This window comes from Leopardus geoffroyi, chromosome E2 (assembly GCF_018350155.1).
Source record: "Leopardus geoffroyi isolate Oge1 chromosome E2, O.geoffroyi_Oge1_pat1.0, whole genome shotgun sequence".
NCBI classification, from domain to species: Eukaryota; Metazoa; Chordata; class Mammalia; order Carnivora; family Felidae; genus Leopardus; species Leopardus geoffroyi.
Genome location: NC_059335.1, coordinates 59,990,546 through 60,011,606, shown reverse-complemented (window position 1 = coordinate 60,011,606; position 21,061 = coordinate 59,990,546). Strand labels below are relative to the sequence as shown.

The 21,061-nt window shown below is 53.3% G+C and overlaps 1 protein-coding gene across 2 annotated transcripts in view; it reads left to right on the top strand.

The window, feature by feature from the left end:
* The window catches only part of KLHDC4 (kelch domain containing 4), a 52,196-nt gene extending 33,881 nt beyond the window's left edge, over positions 1-18,315 (top strand). The window contains exons 6-11 of one of the 2 annotated variants that reach the window (XM_045439941.1): positions 7,374-7,466; positions 10,190-10,349; positions 13,420-13,495; positions 15,010-15,218; positions 15,715-16,117; positions 18,022-18,315. In XM_045439941.1, the coding sequence (XP_045295897.1) occupies positions 7,374-7,466; positions 10,190-10,349; positions 13,420-13,495; positions 15,010-15,218; positions 15,715-16,117; positions 18,022-18,215 (1,135 nt within the window). In that variant the 3' untranslated portion in view covers positions 18,216-18,315. The remainder of the gene's footprint in view (positions 1-7,373; positions 7,467-10,189; positions 10,350-13,419; positions 13,496-15,009; positions 15,219-15,714; positions 16,118-18,021) is intronic. The other variant, XM_045439942.1, reaches the window with a different exon arrangement.
* The last annotated feature ends 2,746 nt before the right edge of the window (positions 18,316-21,061 follow it).

Below are 21,061 nucleotides of genomic sequence, written 5' to 3'. Positions count from 1 at the left end.
CATGTGTGACGAGCTGTTCACCAGGAATTTGCCAAGGAGGAGGCATTTGGTTGGGTAGTTCGAGCTCCGTTTTCTTCTGAGAGTCTGTGTGTGGATGTATTTTTTCAGGGCACCTGGTTTTGGGGGTAGCTCTGTAGAGTGCACAAGAGGAAATGAAACTAACGCGTTATAGAAAGAGTGCTGCGCGGCGTGGTTCGGGTTGTGGCCCTCCCCTGCAGCCGGGACTCGTTGGGGTCTTTGTGGAAGGTGGACTTGACGGAGGGCCGGGCCCTGAGAGCTGCCGAGGCAGCATGCGGGGAGCAGAGGCGCCTGGAGTACTTGGCTCCCATGTAGGAGTCGAGGCTTGTAATCCATAGGAATCTAGGAGGCGTGCCCAGATGCGTCGGCTCCTTTTAGAGCAGGTTGCTTGTTTTCTTGCTGTTGAGTTTTAAGACTTGTTTGTAGATTTTGGTCCTTTTTTGGATGTATCTTCTGAAAATACTTTTTCCCAGGCTGTGGCTTCTGATTCTCTTGATACTGTCTTTTGCAGAGCGGAAGGTTTAAATTTCAGTAAAGTCCAGCAAATCTGTTGCTTTACAGTTAGGTCTGTGATCCGTTTTTGTGAAGGATGTAAGGTCTGTGTCTAGATTAATTTTTTGGCACGTGGGTGTCGAGTAACTAGCACCGTGTGGTGGAGGGGCCGTCTTTGCGCCATTGTATTGCCTTTGCTCTTTTGCCAGAGATCAGTTGACCGTATTCGTGGGGATCTAATCCTGGGCTTTCTGTTTTGTCCCATCGATCTCTTTGCTTAATCTTTTTCCAACATCACACTGACTTGACTACTATGGCTTTGCGGGAAGTCTTGAGGTCAGATAGGTCTGTCTTCCCACTTTGTTCTTAAATATGGTGTTGGTGGTTCTGCATCTTTTTATCTCTCTCCATATAAACTTTGCAGTTAGTTTGTCCTTGCTGCTGGCATTGTGATTGTGATTGCATTGAAACCATTGATCAAGTTGGCAAGAACTGACGTCTTGAAATACTGAGTCTTTCTATCCGTGAACACAGAACGTTCCTCTGTTTATTTAGTTGTTTGATTTTTGTCCATCATAGTTTTGTGGTTTTCCCCAAACAGATCTTGTATATATTGTTATATTTACACTAAGTATTTCATTTCTGGGATGTTAATATAAGTAGTATTGTTTTTAATTGCAAATTTCATTTGTTCATTGCTGGTATCTAGGAGAGCAGTTGACTTTTATGTATTAACCTTGCTGCCTACAGCCTTGCTATAATCACTTATTGGTTCCAGGAAGTTTCTTGTCAGTTCTTTCAGATTTTCTACATAGATCATGTCAATTGCAAACAAAGACAGTTTTCTGTCTTCCTTCCCAATATTTATACCTTTTATTGCCTTTTCTTGCCTTGTTGCATTACCAAGGACTTCTACGACAATGTTGAAAGGGATGGTGAGAGGGGACATCTTGCTCTATACCTGACCTTAGCAGAAAGGCTTTCAGTTTCTCATTATTGTGTAGGATATTAGCCGTAGGTTTTTTGTAGACCTTTATCAAGTTCAGAAAGTTCCCCTCTGTTCCTAGTTTACTGAGAGAGTTTGTCATGAATGGTTGTTAGATTTTGACAAATAGTTTTTCTGCTTCTATCAGTATGATCCTGTGATTTTTCTTAATTAGTCTTGATATGATGGCTTATGTTAACTGATTTTAGAATGTGGAACTTGCCTTGTTGTAAACCCGGGATAAATCCCACTTGGTCATGGTATATAATTACTTTCATACTTTTTTTGACTCGATTTGTTAATATTGAGGGTTTTTACATCTCTGTTCCTGAAAGATACTGGTCTGTAGACTTTTTTTCGTGATGTCTTTGGTTTGGGTGTAGGGTAGTGCTGGATAGAGGACAGAAGCTATGTTTTGAAAGAGATTGTAGAGGATTGGTACAATTTTTTCCCTTAAATATTTGGTAGAATTCACCAATGAATGCCTCTGGGCCTGGTGCTTTCTGTTTTGGAAGATTATTAATATCTTTAATAGATGCAGGCCTGTTCAGATTGTCCACTTTTTAATGTGGAGTTTGGTAAATTCTGTCTTTTAAGGAATTAGTCCACCTTTTCCAGGTTATCGAATCTGTGGGCATGGAGTTGTTCGTGGTATTGCTTTTTTTGTTACTAATGTTTTTAATTTCTGTGGGATCTGTAGTGATGTCCCCTCTTTCATTTCTGATATTAGTAATTTGTGTTCTCTCCCTTTTTTCTTAGCTTGGCTAGAGGCTTATCAATGTTATCAGTCTTTTCAAAGACCTAGCTTTTGGTTTTGTTGATTTTTCTCTATTTTCAAAAATATTAATTTCTGCTCTAATTCCCTTTTTTAAGTATGTATTTATTTTGAGAGAGAGAGAAAGCGAGCGAGCAGGGAGAGGGAGAGAGTCTGAAGCAGGCTCCTTGCTGTCAGCATGGACCCTGGGATGTGGATGGAGCTCATTCCCACGAATCGTGAGATCATGACCTGAGCTGAAATCAAGAGTTGGATGTTTGGGGTACCAGGGTGTTCAGTTGGTTGAGTGTCCGTCTGACTGTGGCTCAGGTCATAGCCTCGCCGGTTGTGAGCTTGAGCCCCACATTGGGCTCGCTGCTATCAGCGTGGAGCCTGCTTTGGATCCTCTGTCTCCCTCTCTCTCTCTGTCCCTCCCTCACTCCTGCATGCTCGCTTGTGCTCTCTCAAAAATAAACATTTTTTTTTTAAAGGTAAAAAAAAAAAAAAGTTGGACGTTTGACTGAGCCACCCAGGTACTGCTGTGCTCTCTTATTATGTCTTCTTTTCTGTTTTGGGTTTAGTTTCCTCTTCTTTTTTCCAGTTTCCTGTGGTGGAAAATTAGATTATTGGCTTTAAATCCTTCTCTTCTAATATGTGCATTCAATCCTATACATTTCACTGTATCCCACAAATTTTGATAAATTGTATTTTTATTTTCATTTGGTTCAAAATATTTAAAATTTTCTCCTTATTTCTTCTTTGACCCACATGTTGTTTATAAATATGTTGTTTAATCTGTGTATTTTGTATTTCCCATCTATCTTTTTTTTTTTTTTTAAGTTTATTTATTTACTTTGAGCGAGAGTACGAGGCGGGGAGGTGCAGAGGCAGAGAGAGAGGGAGAATCTTAAGCAGGCTTTGCACTGTCAGCATGGAGCCTGATGTGGGGCTCGAACTCACAAGACTGTGAGACCACGACCTGAGGCGAAATCAAGAGTCAGACGCTTAACCTACTAAGCCACCCGGGCGCCCCTCCTGGCTCTCTTTCTGTTACTGGTTTCTAGTTTATTCTCACTGTGCTCTAAAAGCAGAAATTGTATGATTTCTGTTCTTTTCAATTTGTTAATGGTGTGTTTTCTGGCCCAGAATATGGTCTGTCATGGTGAGTGTTCTGTGTGAGCTTGAGAAGAATGTGTATTCTGCCCCTTCTTGGATGAAGTAGTCTGTAGATGGCCGTTATATCCAGTTGATTGATGGTGTTGTTGAGTTCGGCTCTGTCCTTGTAGATTTTTGCTGCTGTATCCAGTTTTGAGACAGGGGCGTTGAATTTTCTAACTGTGATAGCAGATGTCTCTTTTCTCCTTGCAATTCTGTTAATTTTTGCCTCACGTAGTTTGATGCTCTGTTGTCGGGTGTGTACATGTTAAGAACTGTTATGCCTTGTTAGAGAACTGACCCCTTTATGGTTATGTAATGGCAGTTTAAGTCCCGGGTGACTTTCCTTGTTTTGAAGTCTGCTCTGTCTGAAATGTAGTTACTCCTACTTTTCTTTGATTAGTTGTCAGCGAATCGAAGCTAATTATTAGTTCTCCTTGTGTTTACTTTTCATCTGCAGGTGTCTTTATGTTTAAAGTGGGTTACTTGTGGACAGCACATAGCTGGGTCTTGTGTTTTGATCTACTCTGACAACCTCTGTCATTTAATTGGTGTATTTAGAACATTAACGTTGAAAATGATTATTGATACGTTAGATTAATATCTACTGTATTTGTTACTGTTTTCTATTTGTTGCCCTTATTCCTTGTTCTTCTGTTTGTCTTTGACTTTTTTTGTTGTTTTTTTGTAGTTTTAATGCAGCATGTTATAAGATCCCAGTTTTTCTCCTTTCTTAGCATCAGTTATTTTTTTGCTACTTTTAGTGGCTTGCATTGACAGCTAGCTAATCTGAGTCCAATTTCAGATAACATTGTACCACTTCGTGAGTAGTGTGGATACCTTGAAATAGCAAAATAGTCCTAATTCCTTCTGTCGGCCCCTCCCTGTATGACTGCTGTCTTTCATTTCACTGACACCTACTCGTGCGTGAGAACGTGTGTGTGTGTGTGTGTGTGTGTGTGTGTAGTGAGGGACACACAGTCAAATACATTAGTGCTCCTGTTGTGAACAAATTGTTACTCGTTAGTTCAGTGAAGAATAAGAAAAATGAAATGTTTTTATTTTGACTTCACTAATTTCTTCATTTGTCTTCCTTCCTTCATGTAGATTCGAGTTTTTGACCCATATATGTATATATATATATATATATATATTTTTTTTTTTTTTTTTTTTTTTTTTCCTCTAAAAGACTTTAACATTTCTTGCAAGGCAGGTCTGCTGGGCCAGGTCCCTTAAGTTTGGTTCATTGGAGAAAATTTTCTTTCTCCTTTACTTTTGAAGGCTGATTTTGTGGAGCACAGAGTTCTCTCCCTGCTTTGAATATTTCTCTCCACTCTTCTTGCTGGCTCGGTTTCTGAGCAGGAGTTGGATGTAATTCTTATCTTTGTTTCTCGATAGGTAAGGCGTACTGTCCTGCGGCTTCTTCCAGGATTTTTCCTTTGTCTTTGGTTTTCTGCAACTTGAAAATGACACGTCTAGGTATCGTTTCCTGGCACCCGTCCTGCTCAGTGTTCTCCTGCCTTCCTGCATCTGTAGTTTGATGTCAGAGTTTAGTTTGGGGAAATTCTCATTGTTTCCTGTTTTTCTTCCATTCCTCTGTCTTCTCTTTCTGGCATTGCCGCTGTGCTTCTGTTACACCTTGTAGCGTAAGTGGCCCACGGTCCTCGGATATCCTGTTCTGTTTTTTGTTGTTTTTTTTTTCCCCCAGGCTTACTTCTCCTTGGTCTTTGGTTTTTGAGCTCTGTGTTGCCGTGTCCTGTGGCTCCAGGCTCTTAAACACGTCCAGCCTGCTCTCGAGCCCCTTGGAGGCGTGCTAGGTGGCCTTTGTTTCTGTTGCTGGTTTGATCTCTCTTTGTGGTTCTTTCTCAGGATTTCCGTCTCGCTCCTGACCTTGCCCGCCTATCCTGCTTGGTGTCTGCTTCAGCTGTTGCAGCCCTTAGCGCATGAATCACAGCTGGTAAATTCCTGGTCTCATAATTCCGGCGCCCCTGTCTGCTTCTGGTGCTTGCTGGGAACCTTCAGACTGTGCTTTTTGCCTTTTGGGGTGCTTTGTGTTTCTCACTAGCAGGACGTGATGGGCTGCTGTCCGTAGGTCAGGCCTGTGGCAGCGAGGCGCTGGAAGGGGCCCTCTCCAGCCCTGTGATGAGGTCTGTGTCCTTTGTGGAGCCCGGGCCGCTGCTCACTGCACAGGCCCGCCGCTTCTTGGGCGGGCCGGCATGCCCAGAGGGAGTTGGATTTGGGCAAACTCCCAGAGGGAGTTTGGAGTTTGGGAGTTGGATTTCCTCCAGGTCGACTTGGCTCTGATTGTACTCCCGCAGGGTACAGGGTGGGCTCCCCTTAGCTGGGTTTCCCTGAAGGCAGGCCTCGTTCAGGCACACTTCAGTGGTCCCTTCTCCCCTTCCTTGCCAGGAGCACGAGGGCATGTGTCTGGGATGTTTCCTGTGGGAACCCGCTCGAACTCCTAGGAGTACATCTCACAGTACCTTGGGGGCCCTGTCACTGGGTCGCGCTGGAGGTTTTCACTCTCTGAGCTGCTGCCCTGAGCCTCTGGCAGTTTGTCCAGGCTTTCCTGTCAAGCTGTGGTTCCTGCAGTTTCTGTTCATGAGCCTCTGCTTCTGGAAGTGTGACTTCCTGTACGCACCTGTCTGTCACTAATTTGGGGGCCACCAGTTTGACCTGCGTCCCTCCCTCTGTGGGAGTCTAAGAAGAGTTCTTGACTTTCCCAGTTACTTGTTGGGACACACTGGTGACTTCTAAGTCCCTTCCATGCCAAGCCAGAACTCAGAAGTCCCTTCTATTGGTTATTTATTGATACGTATTTTTTTATTTCAGTTTTAATGAGATAGAATCATGTTCAATAAAATGCCTGCCTTTTAGGTGGACGGTTAGAGGAGTTTCAGCTAATACACACACCTGCGTAACCACTACCACACCCGGGACAGACAAGGTGATCCTCACTCCAGAAGGTTCTCTCCTGCCCGCTTGCCGTCATTCCCCTTGTAATCTTTGGCCCCAGGCAGCTACTGTCATCACCATAGATTGATTTTGCCTGTTTAAGAATCTCCTACGTAGAAGCAGAATCATACAGTACGTGCCCTTCTGATGCCGCTTCTGTCGAGCGTGACGTTTACGAGACCTGTGCGTACCGTGTGTATCCTGCTTGTTGCCGACAGTCCTTCATCATGAGGATGTACCGCACTTTGACTCTATTCCCCCGTTGAAGCATCTCTTCGCTGCTTCCGGTTTTTTGACGGTGATGAATAAAACTTCTCTAAACGTGTGTGTGTGTGTGTGTGTGTGTGTCTGTCTGTCTTTCTGTGCCCTTGTGTTGTCACATCTGAGTCAGTATGTGGTGTCCTGTTGCTGGGCTGTGTGCCGGGAGCGTCTCACGGTGTGAGGAACAGTCCCGTGGTCGTGCTGTCTTACACCTGCTCGGCTTCGGTCCCGCCGTTTGCTTAGGGCCGCTGGCGGTGTTCTGCACGGGATGCGCTGAGCTTTGGGCTTGTTGACCGAAGACCGATGAGCGATGTACTCACCGTCTCTTTCTGTTTTTATTTCAATATTCTGCCCCAGTCTTTTGCCTATAATTTTATTGGGTTTATTTTACTCATGAGATAGTAAGAATTCTTTGTTTTCTGGACGCAAGCCATTGGTCAGGTGCGTGTTTGCAGAAATCTGCCTCCCCTTTGTCACTTGCTGTTTGATTGTACAGTGGTTTGTTTTGAAGAGCTGAGGTTTGCTGTCTTAATGGAGTCCGGTTTCTGTGTCCAAGTCCCTGCTGTCTCTGAGAAATCCTCACTCCAAGGTCGTGGGGCCTGGCTGTCCACATTTACAGCAGCTAGCTGGACTCGGGATGGCCTTGGTAGCCTGTGGTCCAATTAAATTGTACTCAGTAAGTGCTTGTGAAACACAAGTTGGTGTAAAAAGTGCTCTCTCTTTTTTCTTTTTTTTTTTTTTTTTCCATTTTAGGGCAACAGGAGGCCCTTCAGGTCGGAGTGGACATCGGATGGTAGCCTGGAAGAGACAGTTAATACTTTTCGGTGGCTTCCACGAGAGTACAAGGTTGGTCCCGATAGGAGGACCTCTCTGTTTCCTGAAGCAGAAAGGACTGGGTTTTTTGTGGGAAGAACCATTCTGAATACTCCTGGAAAATGCTGCCCATCCCCCAAAACCAGAGCCAGCTTCATGGATATGCAGCCGAGGCAGCCTTGAAATTCTCAATAGTTACTGAACCAGGGGCTCTGTGTTTTTATTTTACGCCATGCCATGCAAATGGTATGGCCAGACCTGTCTACCACAGGATTCTCAGCCTGGCACAGAATCCCCTGGGGGGCTTGTTAAAACTCTGATTTCCGAGCCCCACCCTCTGGTGGCTGACTCAGTAGGCCTGGGACAGGGTCTGCAAATTCGCAGGTGATGGTGATGTGGCTGGCCAGGGGGGCCCACAGCGAGAGCCTGTGTTCTGCAGTGGTGTCTAAACAGGGGCCTGTGTTGTGGCTGCATTGCTACGAGCTGCCACGTTCATTGTATCCCACGTGTATGCACTCCAGGTCGGGCCAGCAGGTTCCCTGATGGTTGAGAGCCTGTCGCCCACATGGTAGCCTCTGGAACGTCCTTAGTTCGGTCCCGAGAAACAAGACGCGTGGTGACAGGTTAGTGTGCCTGTCACCATCCTAATATGGTACTGTGTTGTGTCGACATCCGTCTGGGCTGTTGTCATGCCTGGTGAAGGCCATTCCTCTGAGTGGACCCCACGTGGAGGAGGGTGGATAGGGGTGTCTCTCTGGCCGTGTTTTACGCTTCCCTCTCCTAATCCTTCAAGAAATAATCAGTTTATTAGTTGTCATGGCACCGCTAACAGTTTTGTCACACTGTGGGTCCATTTGCACAATTTTTTTCTGGTAACTCCTGGCTCCTAAAGAAGTTGTTGTACATGGATACAAAGGGGGAGGTGAGTTAGGCCGAGTCTTGTTGTTTTTCATACCCCTCTCACCCTGGTCTTAGTTGAGGCGTTGTGGTGTAGATTTGGCTCAATTAAAGTTGCAGTTTCTCTTTGTGAAGAAAGGTATTTTATTAATTGACAAGGGGATATCAATTCTTACATGCTTTAGGAGAGGATTTTGAAAGCACAGTTGAAGTTAAACAGGGATGATTCTGTGTTGTTAAAGGTGTAACTCGGGTGTAGTCGCACTTTAATAGTATGTCTCAAAGACCATACTGTTGGCAGGCAGGTCGTGGTCCCATGTCCCGGATGAGGAAACCAGGTGAACGAATGCCCAGTGGATTGTGGCCTCCACGAAAGATCACTCATTTCCAGGGGGCCGCTTCCCGCCCTGCAGGTGTTCGGTTGATGATAGCCATTTTGGATGAGGAAGCCCCGACTGTTTTTAAAAGTTTATTCCTAAGGGATTGTTACCTATTATTTAGACTTCACACTTTTTTTTTTTTTTTTTTTAAACAGCCCCAAAACGGTTGGGGAGACCAACACAGGCCTTGCTCCTTGGAACTGATAGGTTATGGTGTATGTGCCGCTGAAGCACACACAGGTTATAAAGTGGATCAAGTTGTACGATGGTTGTGATTTGCAGCTTTTCCAAAATCAGAACTGTTCTCAAAGTATTACCTGTTAATCTTGCTTAAAATTATGAAGGTTTCAAACACACAGGACAACAAGAGATACAAGTAAAGAAACCTTCCATATTAAACAAGTTAGTTGGGCTTTTTAAAACCAAATAACGGTTGATATTTGTGTGCGGGATAGAATTTTTTTAGTGCACACCTGCAGTGTGAAATCCGAGGAGACGGGAGAATGTAACGAAGTCTTTTTAGAACTGAACACCTCCAAGTTCCTCAGTTCATGTATGAAAAGCCATCCTACAGAAGGCGCATCTCTGGGTGCCAGTCAGGGAGGCCACCCTGCAGGCGACTGGTCCCGTGTCCCACGCTGTGTGCAGCGTTCAAGTGAGCGGCGCAGCAAACCGGCCTTGTGCTGGCCCATCCGTGTGCTGGCTGCAGGGGGCCGGACTTGGGTTAGCTCTAGTAGGAGAGACAAAACTGCTCAGACTGTGGTAGAATTTCCCACCTGAAGCCTGGCTGTCTGTTTTGAGTACCTGGGGAGCACCTCTTCCTCTTCCCGTGTAATTCTGACCCGAGGCCCCTTGGCTTTGCCCCGGCTGTCCGTGAAATGGTACCAGGAGGCGGCATTCCCCCCTCGACTCGGGCCGGGCTGCTGCCGCCCCACGCACGGGGCCCCTTCTCGAGGCCCTCTGCATTTGAGTCCTTCGCAACTTAAGTCCCAGGGCCGCGTGCCCCCTTGCCGCTGTCCCGCTGCGGGGCGCCAGGGCCATGCCTCTGGCTTGTCAGTCTCCGCAACGCTCAGCTCAGCCCAGCTCGGCTTCCTGTCCGGCTCGGGGTCTCTTCACGGCCCTGACCCAGCTGCAGGAATCTCCGTTCTGAGGGTTCACTTGAATCTCTAATTCATGAGCTTAAGCTTATACACATGGTAACCTGATGCAATTACTTGTGAGACTGTGGTTTTGTAAACTGTGTAAGGAAGTATCACTTGCAGATTAGAAAGGCTTTCAGATCCAGGCAAATTAATGAATTTCTGTAAGCTAGCGTTATCTCTAGTTTCCAGATACAAACTCACATCTGCCTCCAGCCCTTTCATGTGGATTTCAACTTTCAACTGGGAACTTGTTTCAGATGGTACAAAGTTTACCTCGAAGTTAATCAGGTTCATATTTTAATGTTACTGCCTTTTTGTGTCACCATGTTATAACCAGAGATTACATCTACTACAATGACGTGTACGCCTTTGACCTGGACACGTTCACGTGGAGTAGACTGTGCCCTTCGGGGACTGGGCCCACCCCCAGATCGGGCTGCCAGATGTCTGTCACTCCCCAGGGCAGCATTGTCATCTACGGGGGCTACTCGAAGCAGGTAAGATGCGGCATGGATGGAAATAGACATACTCTGTTGTATTGCCTTTTTCACTTTCACCAAGAATGAAAACTTCCAAACAGGATTGCATGTTGGCTCAGTAGAAACGCTTTTTATTAGAGTAGAAATGGATGTGTGTTAATCTCCCCTGTGAACATACCAAGATTTTTGCAGCCTTATTATGTTCTAACCCATATGCCCTGAAAACGCGGGAGTGTGAATAATTCCGTATTGGGATGAGCCGCGTGGCGGGGCAGGGTCTTGATTCCTAACCACAGACCCCAAGTGCTATGGGGGGCTCGTGTGTAGAACAGGCCACTTCTTCCAGCCGTGCAGACACGCGGAAGTAAATGTTCTTGCACACCTGTCTGGGTGCCCTACGCCAGGGTGGCTCCTGCTGGCTCTGGGGTGTGTCGTCCACGCAGGGGCCACTCGCAGCGGCTGCAGCCTCCAGGCGGTATCGCTCCAGCTTGTACGCGTCAGTGAGCCCCAGAGGGATAAGGTCGTGTGTCCCTGCAGGCTCTTTCTTAGCCTCCGTATTTTGAAATTTTCCGCGACGTGACTGAAGAGTCAGCGAGCACTTACTGTACCCCCACCTGGATCCTTCTGGAGTCCCTGCTCTGCTGTCCCTGCTTCTGTGGTCGTTCACATCTGTGCTGCTCTCCACCCATATTTCTGGGCGTGTTTGAGAGAAAAGCACAGGCATCGCTTCAGCCTGCTTTCGAGATCCGTCCCCGTTGCATGTTTTAGCTGCTTTCGCTTCTTGGCGCCCAGCAGTTTTCCACTAGGACACCCCGGTTGGTTTCTCTAATTTCTGTTTGCAGACCCAGGGCTGTTTTCAGTTTCTGACCGTTACGAACCAAGCTGCGATGCGCATTCTCGTGCAGGCCACCGTCTGGCTCTACGTTCTCATTTCTCAGGAGGGACCCAGGAGTGATTCTGCTTGGGTCCCAGGGTGCAGTGTCACACCCCTTCCCGCAGTGGTTGCCCCACACCCTTGCCAGCCCTTGATCCCACCGGAGTTTTTTATTCTTGGCCTTGCTGGTGGATGTGTGGGGTCTCATTGGGATTTAAAAAAATAATCATCTTTATTTATTTTTGAGACTGAGCGCGAGTGGGGGAGGGGCAGGGAGAGGGGGAGAGAGAGCACCCCAGGCAGGCTCCGTGCTGTCAGCATAGAGCCTGACGCGGGGCTCGATCCCACAAACTGTGAGATCATGACCTGAGCTATCCCCTAGTTTTCATTTCCTGAGATTCAGGCTGCTCCCCACAATGTGGCCCATACGGAGCCTCCCTGGCCTTAGGATCTCCAGGGCACATGTCCAGTCCCGGGACAGCGGGATCGTGGGCTTTGTTTTCCAGAAGGAAACTAGCTCTCTGTCTCCAGTGAACACATGCCCGTGGCTGAGAGGAAAAGAAGCGTGTGTGTGTGTGTCTCCTGGTTCTGTCTGCCGGGTGGGCCCGGAGGTAAAGGCGCCCGGCGGCCGCGAGCACTGCCGGTGCCCAGATCTTGGCTTCTGACCCCACCTCTGGGGACAGGACCCGGGGCTCCTTGGGGAAATGGCTGAGTCTGGGGCTGGGGGTGTACAGGGCGAGGCTGGAGCATTTTGTCCAACCGGAGGAAGCACTTATGGGAAACCCTCACCGATGGGGTGCGTCAGAGGGACAGAGGAGCCGCTGGAAGGGTTTCCTATGGCCAAGGCTGGAACCAGGTTCCAGCAACCAAGTGAGTAAAGTGGATTGGATTGTAGCTCACAGTGTGACGTCAGAGTCCGTGAGTCTGTACGTTTAGATGCAAATGATTGAAAGCATAAATAGGTCGGGGAAAAGGGACAAGTCCCTGTGCAGAGTTCCACATAAATTGCGTAGCCACTCTGCCCTTGAGCTCTGGAGTATGACTCCCCACCGTACGTGGGGCTGTGCAGAGTGATGTCCTTCCAGGGAGGACTGTGGAGAGCTGGGCTGGGGTGGGGGGCGGTGACCTGACAGCCCTGTGGCCAAGGTCAGCAGCAGTGATAAGTCACAGTGACAGCATGCACCCCCGGTGTGATGGGTGAGAAGGGGCCACAACCCAGAACCCCATGTCCAGTCGTGAGAGAAGGTCAGACAAGTGTCCGTAGAGGGACAGCTGACCTGCACCTCACAGCCGCTGAAGGTCATCAGAGGGCGGGGCCTCTGGGCTCGTGACGACCACATGTGACACGGGGCCTTGGAACAGAGAAGGGACACTGGGGGAAACTGAGGAGATCTTAATCCACTGTGGACTTCCATTAATAAGGCTTAATCAGCATTTCATCCTTAATTAGCGGCAGATGTAACACACGGAGGGCGTTATTAGTAGGGAAACTGGGTGCTCAATTTGTCTGTAAACGTAAAACTCACCTGAAATTAAAATTTGTTAGAAATAGGGAGTTAAAGGGTAGATACAAAGATGAAATTAACGTTACCAAGCTTTCCCCGCAGGAAAGCCATTTTGCTGCACAGTTTTCCAGACACTGTAACCTGTAGGTAGGCGCAGGTGCCGCGTGAGCCCCGCAGGGCACCGCCGCAGAGAGTCCGGGGCCGGCCGGCTTCTGCTTAGAGCGTTAATTCGGTTCTTGCAGTGAAGCCTGAGCACACAAATTGGAACGTGAGGGGGTCGGGGATGTGGGGGTTGCCGATGGAAGATGGCTTTGTTACGGCCTCGGGAGAAGTCCCCATGGGCTCCGGTACAACCCCCCTGCCTAGACCAGGCTGGCTGCAGAGGCCATGGACTCGCCGGCAACAGAGTGCTGGAATGTTCCTGGCACGATGGCAGTCTTTAGGGCGGTGGGTTTTTTAATTTAAAATCTATTCTGAACAGTTAATAACTGATACCAACATTTTTTATTCTGTCTGCTCGGTGAGGTCAGAATTGACCTGGTCGTGGTTCATACTTTCTTTGAAGCTGCTGCAAAGGAAGGCTCCCGAGCCCTCCCCTGCCCCACCCGGCCTCCCAGCGAGAAGCGAGACCACTTGCCTGAGGGGACCGTGTGGGGCATTGTGGGTGGCGCCTGGCCAGTTCTTACGAGACTCCCGGTTCCTTCTGCAGAGAGTCAAGAAGGACGTGGACAGAGGCACGCAGCATTCCGACATGTTCCTGCTGCAGCCTGTGGATGGAAGGGAAGGTGCGTACACTGGGTGGAGAGTGGGTCCCGGCGGCCAGTGGTCTGCGGGGTCCTGCCCGAAAGCCTTGCCCGCCCCGTGGCTGGGGGATGGGGAAGAGAGGGTGGCGACAGGCCCCTGCACACTGGGCTGGGGTGTGGGTGTGTCCTCGCCTGAGCGGGCAGACCAGGCGTTCTGTGAGTAACCCTCGGTGACCGTCTATACAGCAGGGACAGCCGGAATATTCACCCTCTGGGGTGGTTGGGACGGCCTGATCTAAAAGCTCAAGCCAGGAGCCGGTGTCGAGCCAGGAGCCCCCCTGCTTGAGAGGGCGGGAGCCACTCGTTCCCTTGTGCTCGCCCAAGAGCACGCGGCTGCTAGGGTGTGGGCTTTGGGAAGGGTTTCACGGGTCCGGGAAAGTGAGAAAGGCGGTGGCCTGTTTGTGAGTCTTGGGACGAGCGGGCTGGGCTAGACCCAGAAGATCGGGTCTGGTGCCCGGTCTGCTCCGGGCCCTGCAGCAGGGCCTCCCCTCCCTGTGAGGCCGCCGTCCACTGTGGAAGGACGGGACCGCTCCGCGTGACCCTAGCCTCCACTAAGCCGGGCACTTCTCAGGAAGCCAGCCACACCACCCTGCAGTGACCGAGGAGGGCGCCTGCCTTTTCCCCAGCGGGAACCGAGGTCTGGTGCTGAGAGGTAACTTGCCCGGTTTACATGAGTGAACTGGAGCCGGAACCTACTGTGTTCCCGGCGGTGGGACCCCGCTGCTCAGCCCCTGCATCCGGCGTTGGGCCCGGATGGGCCCGGTGGGCTGACACACGCTTGAGCCTGTGTCCTGCAACCCAGGAAAGTATCTTCCCTGACTGTGTGCAGGGCCCTCGGGAGGTTTTCCTCCTCTCTTTCCTTCAAGCAGTAAAATGCTGGCCGTGACGGGTTGATCTTGTGGCCCAGCAGTGGGTGCCCCCCGACCCCCGGGCTGTGTGCTGAGGCTGGCACACCATGGCCATTTGTCGCTTCCGTTAAGCTTTTCTTAAACGTTCACTGTAGGAAAAAATCGCTGTTCCTTTCTCTAGACGCGGCGGGAGGACGTTCCCCCACGCCTCGCCCTAGGTCACGTCTTGAGGGTTTTACCATGTGAATCTGGCAGGTGCCGAGAGACGAGCGCGGTGTGGAGGTCTCCTGGGGAGAGCTGGGGCATCTGCGGCTCTGAGCAACGGCCCTGGGACAGCGGTCCTCACTGCGGGGAGGGCACGGCGTGAGGGTCTCCTGGCACGCGCCCCGTGCGCCAAGCTGGGAAGCGCTCGGCGGAGGTGGTGTCAGCGGGGCCCTGGGGACACCGCGCAGGACCTTCAGGGCAAGGGTCAACCTCTGGGGCGCGTTGAACCGTGTCAGGTGTCTGCAGAGGGATCAAAATCCGTAAACTCGGTGCGCTTTCGCCTGCAGTCCTGTGTTTCCACTCGTGTGCCGGTCACCGGAGGCTGGGGGACGCTGGGGGTGCCCGTGGCCAGAGCTCGCTTACCCCATGTCCTCTCTCCGACAGGCAAGTGGGGATGGACGCGTATTAACCCTGCGGGAGCCAAGCCCACCCCGAGGTCTGGCTTTTCGGTGGCTGTGACCCCGAATCATCAGACGCTGCTGTTTGGGGGCGTGTGTGACGAGGAAGAGGAGGAGAGCCTGGAGGGGGACTTCCTCAATGACCTGCACTTCTATGACGCCACCAGGAACCGCTGGTTTGCGGGGCAGCTGAAGGTAGAGCCGTGCTCCCGAGCACGTGCCAGGGCGGTCGTACGTCAGACACGCAGCCCTGTTGTGCTCCCCACCGCCCCACTTCCCCGTCCCTCTGTGGGGCTCTCAGTGTCTTTGCCGTCATTGTGGGCAGGGGCAGGCCGTCCGGCACTCGGGTCCCCCTGGGACTTCAGGTCTAGAGGAGTTGTTGGCGCCAGAGGCCTTGAGGCCTCAGGAGGTGGCCCACTCGGCCAGAGACCCCTCCCTGGTTGGAGAGCTTTGGCTCCTCTGCTGGGGATCAGGCAGATGTGCGGCTGGGGTCTGGACTCGTGGCCCCCCTGCCCTTTGCCCTGAGGGGTCCCAACAGGTAGAGACTCTGTGCGCGCAGCCTGAACGGGCAGATTAGGGCAGGGGGCTTCCGCCACGTGGCCCAGTCGCCCTTGCACCCCACGTCGCTCGAGGATGCTGCCCGCTCACCACCGGCCGCCCCTGAAGTGCACGGCCTTGCTTTTTCCGACAGGGACCTAAGTCAGAGAAGAGGAAGCGGAGGAGGGGCAGAAAAGCAGAGCCCGAAGGTGCCGACAAGCAGGAGCGCGGGGGGGCCGGTGCCCAGGAGCCCCTGGAGGTGGTCAGAGAGGTGGTCGCAGAGGACGGGACCGTGGTCACCATTAAACAGGTTCTTGCCGCCCCGGTCCCGGCGGGACAGCCACAGTCCGAGGAGGAGGACAGCCCTGACGAAGCCGGTGGCCCCGTGGTGGAGCCCAGTCCCCGCTCCAACGCCATGCTGGCCGTGAAGCACGGGCGGCTCTACCTGTACGGGGGCATGTTTGAGGCAGGGGACCGTCAGGTCACCCTCAGTGACCTGTACTGCCTGGATCTCCACAAGATGCAGGAGTGGACGGCCTTGGTGGAGGTGGACCCAGGTGAGCTGGGGTGGAGAGAAGATCTCTGCAGGTTGGGGCGGGAGCCCCATGAAAGCGGCTCTGTCCCATCTGTCCACGAGGGCCCACTCAGATCTGCCCTGTGCCACGGAGCCTGCAGTGAGCGAGCCCCACGTGCCCTCACCCGTGGCCACTCCCGGAGGGTGGGCCCTGGTCACGGCGAGGCGCCCCCTCCTGCGTACGTCCGCCCCTGCTCTGGGAGCTGAGGGGGTGGCCGCTTGCTTTGCGTGGGGGCGGGGGGGCGGGGCTCAGGCCCGTCCCAGTGCTTCTCGGGGGTGCGTCGTAGCAAAACCGATCTCACAGAGCCTCCTCGTCCGATGTCCGCAGCCTCTGTGAGCACGCGAGGGCAGACCAGGCATCTGGGGGACACCTTCCGGGGGAACCTCCAGGCCGCCTCTGCTCTGACCCGCACTGCTCAGTCCCTCGTGTCCACGTTGTACACAGGTGGCTGCTGGATGCCAGCCACCACTCCTTTCTTGGCCACTGGACACTGAACAGAGCTTGAGTCCACGCTTTTAGAGAAAGGCGCCGCGTGGCCCTGCGAGGTTCCTTAGTTTTCCAGAGAGGCTAGGTTAGAGCAGGGGCTGCAGGGTGAGACCGGGGCGTGGGTCTCGTACCTTTGCCTCTGCTCTCCATCCCCTCCTCTCCCCTCTCCGTCGTCCTCCCTCACCTCTGCTCTCAGTCAGTCTCCCCTCGCCTCTGCTCTCCATCCTCTCCCCTCACCTCTGCTCTCAGTTCTCTCCCTTCGCCTCTGCTCTCCTTCATCCCCCTCTCGCCTCTGCTCTCAGCCTCCCCTCGCCTCTGCTCTCTGTCGTCTCCCCTCGTCTCTACTCTCCGTTGTCTCCCCTCGCCTCCGCTCTCAGTTCTCTCCTCGCCTCTGCTTTCCTTTGTCCCCCCCTCGCCTCTGCTCTCAGTCTCCCCTCGCCTCTGCTCCCCATCCTCTCCCCTCCCCTCTGTGTTCTCTCCCCTTGCCTCCGCTCTGTCAGCCTCCCCTCGCCTCTGCTCTCCGTCGTCTCCCCTCGCCTCTGCTCTCCGTCGTCTCCCCTCGCCTCTGCTCTCCGTCGTCTCCCCTCGCCTCTGCTCTGCGTCGTCTCCCCTCGCCTCTGCTCTCCGTCGTCTCCCCTCGCCTCTGCTCTCCGTCGTCTCCCCTCGCCTCTGCTCTGCGTCGTCTCCCCTCGCCTCTGCTCTCCGTCGTCTCCCCTCGCCTCTGCTCTCCGTCGTCTCCCCTCGCCTCTGCTCTCCGTCGTCTCCCCTCGCCTCTGCTCTGCGTCGTCTCCCCTCGCCTCTGCTCTGCGTCGTCTCCCCTCGCCTCTGCTCTCCGTCGTCTCCCCTCGCCTCTGCTCTCCGTCGTCTCCCCTCGCCTCTGCTCTGCGTCGTCTCCCCTCGCCTCTGCTCTCCGTCGTCTCCCCTCGCCTCTGCTCTCCGTCGTCTCCCCTCGCCTCTGCTCTGCGTCGTCTCCCCTCGCCTCTGCTCTGCGTCGTCTCCCCTCGCCTCTGCTCTCTGTCGTCTCCTCTCGCCTCTGCTCAGAACTGGAGAAAACAACGTGTTTCCTTCCAGTGTCCAGAGGTACTGGGGCATAGGCTCACTTTGACAGCATGATTATTTAAAAAACAAATTTTTTTTTTAACGTTTATTTTGTTTTTGAGACAGAAATAGCGTGAGCAGGGGAGGGGCAAAGAGACACAGAATCCGAAGCAGGCTCCAGGCTACTAGCTGTCAGCACAGAGCCTGATGTGGGGCTTAAACTCACGAGCGTGAGATCATGACCTGAGCCGAAGTCGGATGCTCGACCGACTGAGCCCCCCGGGCGCCCCAGGGTGTGCTTCTTGATGAGAGGCTGGAAACTCCCTGCACTGAAGTTTTGAACGTTCGCTTTTGCTTTAAAGGAGCTCAGGAGTGGCTGGAGGAGACGGAGTCAGAAGAAGACAGTGACGAGGACGCCGAGGGCGCAAGTGACGACGAGGACAGTGGCGACAGCGGCGGGGAGGCTGGGGGTGAGTGTGGTGCGCATGCCGGCGCCGGGCGGCAGGAGACCCACGGCAGAGCAGCTCCGGAGCCAAGCACCCCCTGCCGGACCTAGAGCTCAGGGGTCGCTTTGCTCCCAAAGCCCCGATTTTTGCTGGTAATGAGAGACTTTCATGCTTCAGTAAAGTTCTATTAAAACGTGGCTTTACTTCGTAGACGTCCTCTCAAGGCGAGCCTAAGTTTTTGCGAGAACATTTGTATTTCGAGTACGTTTGGGCCGCGCCGGGTCGCTTTCTTTGATTGAGTGAAGAGCGCACTCGCTACATGGTTTCTGTAACTCCGGTGCTCACCCGGTTAGCCAGTGAGCTGTGGCCTCTGCGGCTGCCTGCCCGCCCTGCCTGCCTCCCCCTCTTCCCCACGGAAGAGCCCACGACCCTCGGTGGCACCTGCCCGGCTCGCCCTGGATGACGCTGGGCCCCACGCCCAGGCCATTGCCATCTGAAGACGGGGAGTGCCCCCCGCGCTGCAGGGCAAACTGCGTGGTGTGGCTCCTTCCGCGGTGGTGTCGTGGGCCGTGACGACGTAGAGCAGAGCTGCGGCAGGGGCGGTGTCGTGGAGGGCGAGGTCCCCGCGCTGCCGGCGGCGCCGTGAATACGAGGCAGAGAAGGCGCCTTATGCTTTGCGGGCGATCTCCCTTCCGCCGGACAAGGAGCCGGGGGGTTCCCACGTGGCGGTGCGTCGTCAGGCCGGAGGCCCCCGCTGTGATTTCCGGAACTTCTCGGTCGCAGCCCACCGGCCACCTTTCCATGCTTCGTGTCTCTGCCTGACTCTGAAGTAAAGTTCCGGTCGACTCTGTGGCTGTCGTGCCACCGGCTTTGCTCGGGGGTCTGTGAGCCCATGGACCCGACTCAGAGCCGCTCTGTTAGCATTTCCTGGGAAGAGATGGTGGGGCCACCCCTGCTCCTTTCCCGGTCAGCCCGGTCAGCCAGGTTGTCCTCGGCAAAGTGACCGGAGGAGGGGAAGCCAGAGGGCAGGGACTCCGCTGTCTGCACGCGGTGTCGCCATCCAGCGCCTCTGGAGCGAGAGTCCGTCGCGGGGGAGGCCTGCGGACTGCTCGCACGCCGTCTGGGGCCTGCTCCAGGGTTGATGGCCAGAGACCAGGTTTCATTGGTATAATTGGGGTCAGATGTGAGGCTTTGAATTCCTACTTGGTGCATTTTTTATCTTCAATATTTGCAGTAACGAGAAGGTAGTATTTTAGTGTCTAGTAACAGGATCAGCATCCCATTTGTGTCCTGGACCAGGCCATCCTGTTCATTGCTGGGACGCTCACAGACCAGTGTGGGAATGCCCCGGGTGGTGGAGCAGGGCCCGTCCGAGGAAGGCTTTCATGGAAGGAGGAGGGCTGACGTGCCCCAGCAGCAGCCCTCGCCCCACCTCGCCTCCTCACGGTGCCCGGTGCAACCGCTCTCGTCGGACTTGCACGCTGCTCTGTAGCAGGACCCGCAGGGGTGTGCTCTCACCAGCAGCTCAGAAGTGGGAAGCCTGCCTCTGGGGGGTGCCCACCGGAGCCCCGGCCATCGGAGAGAGGCCAGTGTGGCTGTCGGGCAGCACGGCACCCCTTGGCCAACGGGGGCTGGGTTTGCTAGAAAAGCTGGCACTCTGGCTCGGGTGGCGTATCGGTGGCACCCCTCTTGGCTGCCGGGGCGGTCTGGGCCTTCCTTGGACACTCTGGGTGGAATCTGGCTGGAGGATTCTCAGGTAGGGCTGGCGGAACGCCACGGCTGGTGCACGGACCTCCCGGGTCCTCCCGGGGCCCACGCTGCCCGCTCCTGGGACGTGCCCTCCAGCCCCCACCGTGCAGCTGCTGCTCTCCTGGCCGCTGCGTTAGGAGGAGGTTGTCGGAAAGGCTTGCCGGCTCTGCCTCAGGTTTCTGTTTCAGAGGCCGGTGTCTCATCGTCCTGGTTGAGGTGACACGGCAGGTTTGAGGGAAGAGGATGTTTTTGAATCCAACAGATTTCCCCGAAGAAGAAACCCCTTATACAGACAAGTCTGTTTCGCTGTCGTGTCCGTAGGGTTGTTGCTAGAAGCTCGGTTTGAGTTCACACGGGTGAACAGCTGCTCTCGCCTCTGCTGCCTCCTTGCTGTGATGGAGACACCGGGTAAGGTGCACCTTAGACGTTGAGCAGCAGGAGAGGGAAAGGATGCGTTCTAGGGCCGCGAGAGCCCCCAGGAGCGGGACCAGCACACCCCAGCTCTCTGTTGGCGACTGGTGTGCCCAGCTGGATGTTCTGGACCCCTGAGGGCCACCACGGGCACGAGTGGCCCGTCGGAAGCCAGGGGCCTCCATTGCCGGTGGTGCTGGAGCCGGAACAGCTGGAAACGGCTGTATTCGGGTCAGCGAGGGCCCCGCGATCATACACCTGTATCGTCTGCTCCTTGGTGGGCTGAGCTGTTGGTAAGCCCCGCACCACCCACCCCCTTCTCTTAGGCTGCGTCAGCTGGCCACGCCCCCCCCGCTCCCCCCCCCCCCCCCCCCCCCCCCGACTTGGCAGAGCTGCGTGGGCGGGGTCAGTGGGGGTTTGAGTGTGAGGAGTTCTCCATGTCCTCAAGTCCCAGGAGCGGTGGTGGTGCTCTGGGTCCTGCTGCCAGAGGGTAGTTGGTCAGAGGTGGGAGGTTTCTGGCCTTGGGTTGAATTGAACAAAAACCAAGGAAACCACCAATTAAGCCCGGAAATCCTCATCATTCAAAGCGCTTTCTGTTTGTTTCTAAGAGGCACAGTAGTGGTATTTATTGTAGTTTAACATGTTGTGGGTTTTTTGTTCTGTTTTGCTTTTTGTTTGTAAACCAAGTCGTACAAGCGAGGAGTCAGTGGCCGGCTGACAGGTTCATTGAAGGGCCAGAGGCTGGCCAGGCCCTGCCGGTGACAGATGATCTCCGCAGGGCCGTCCCTTGGGGCTA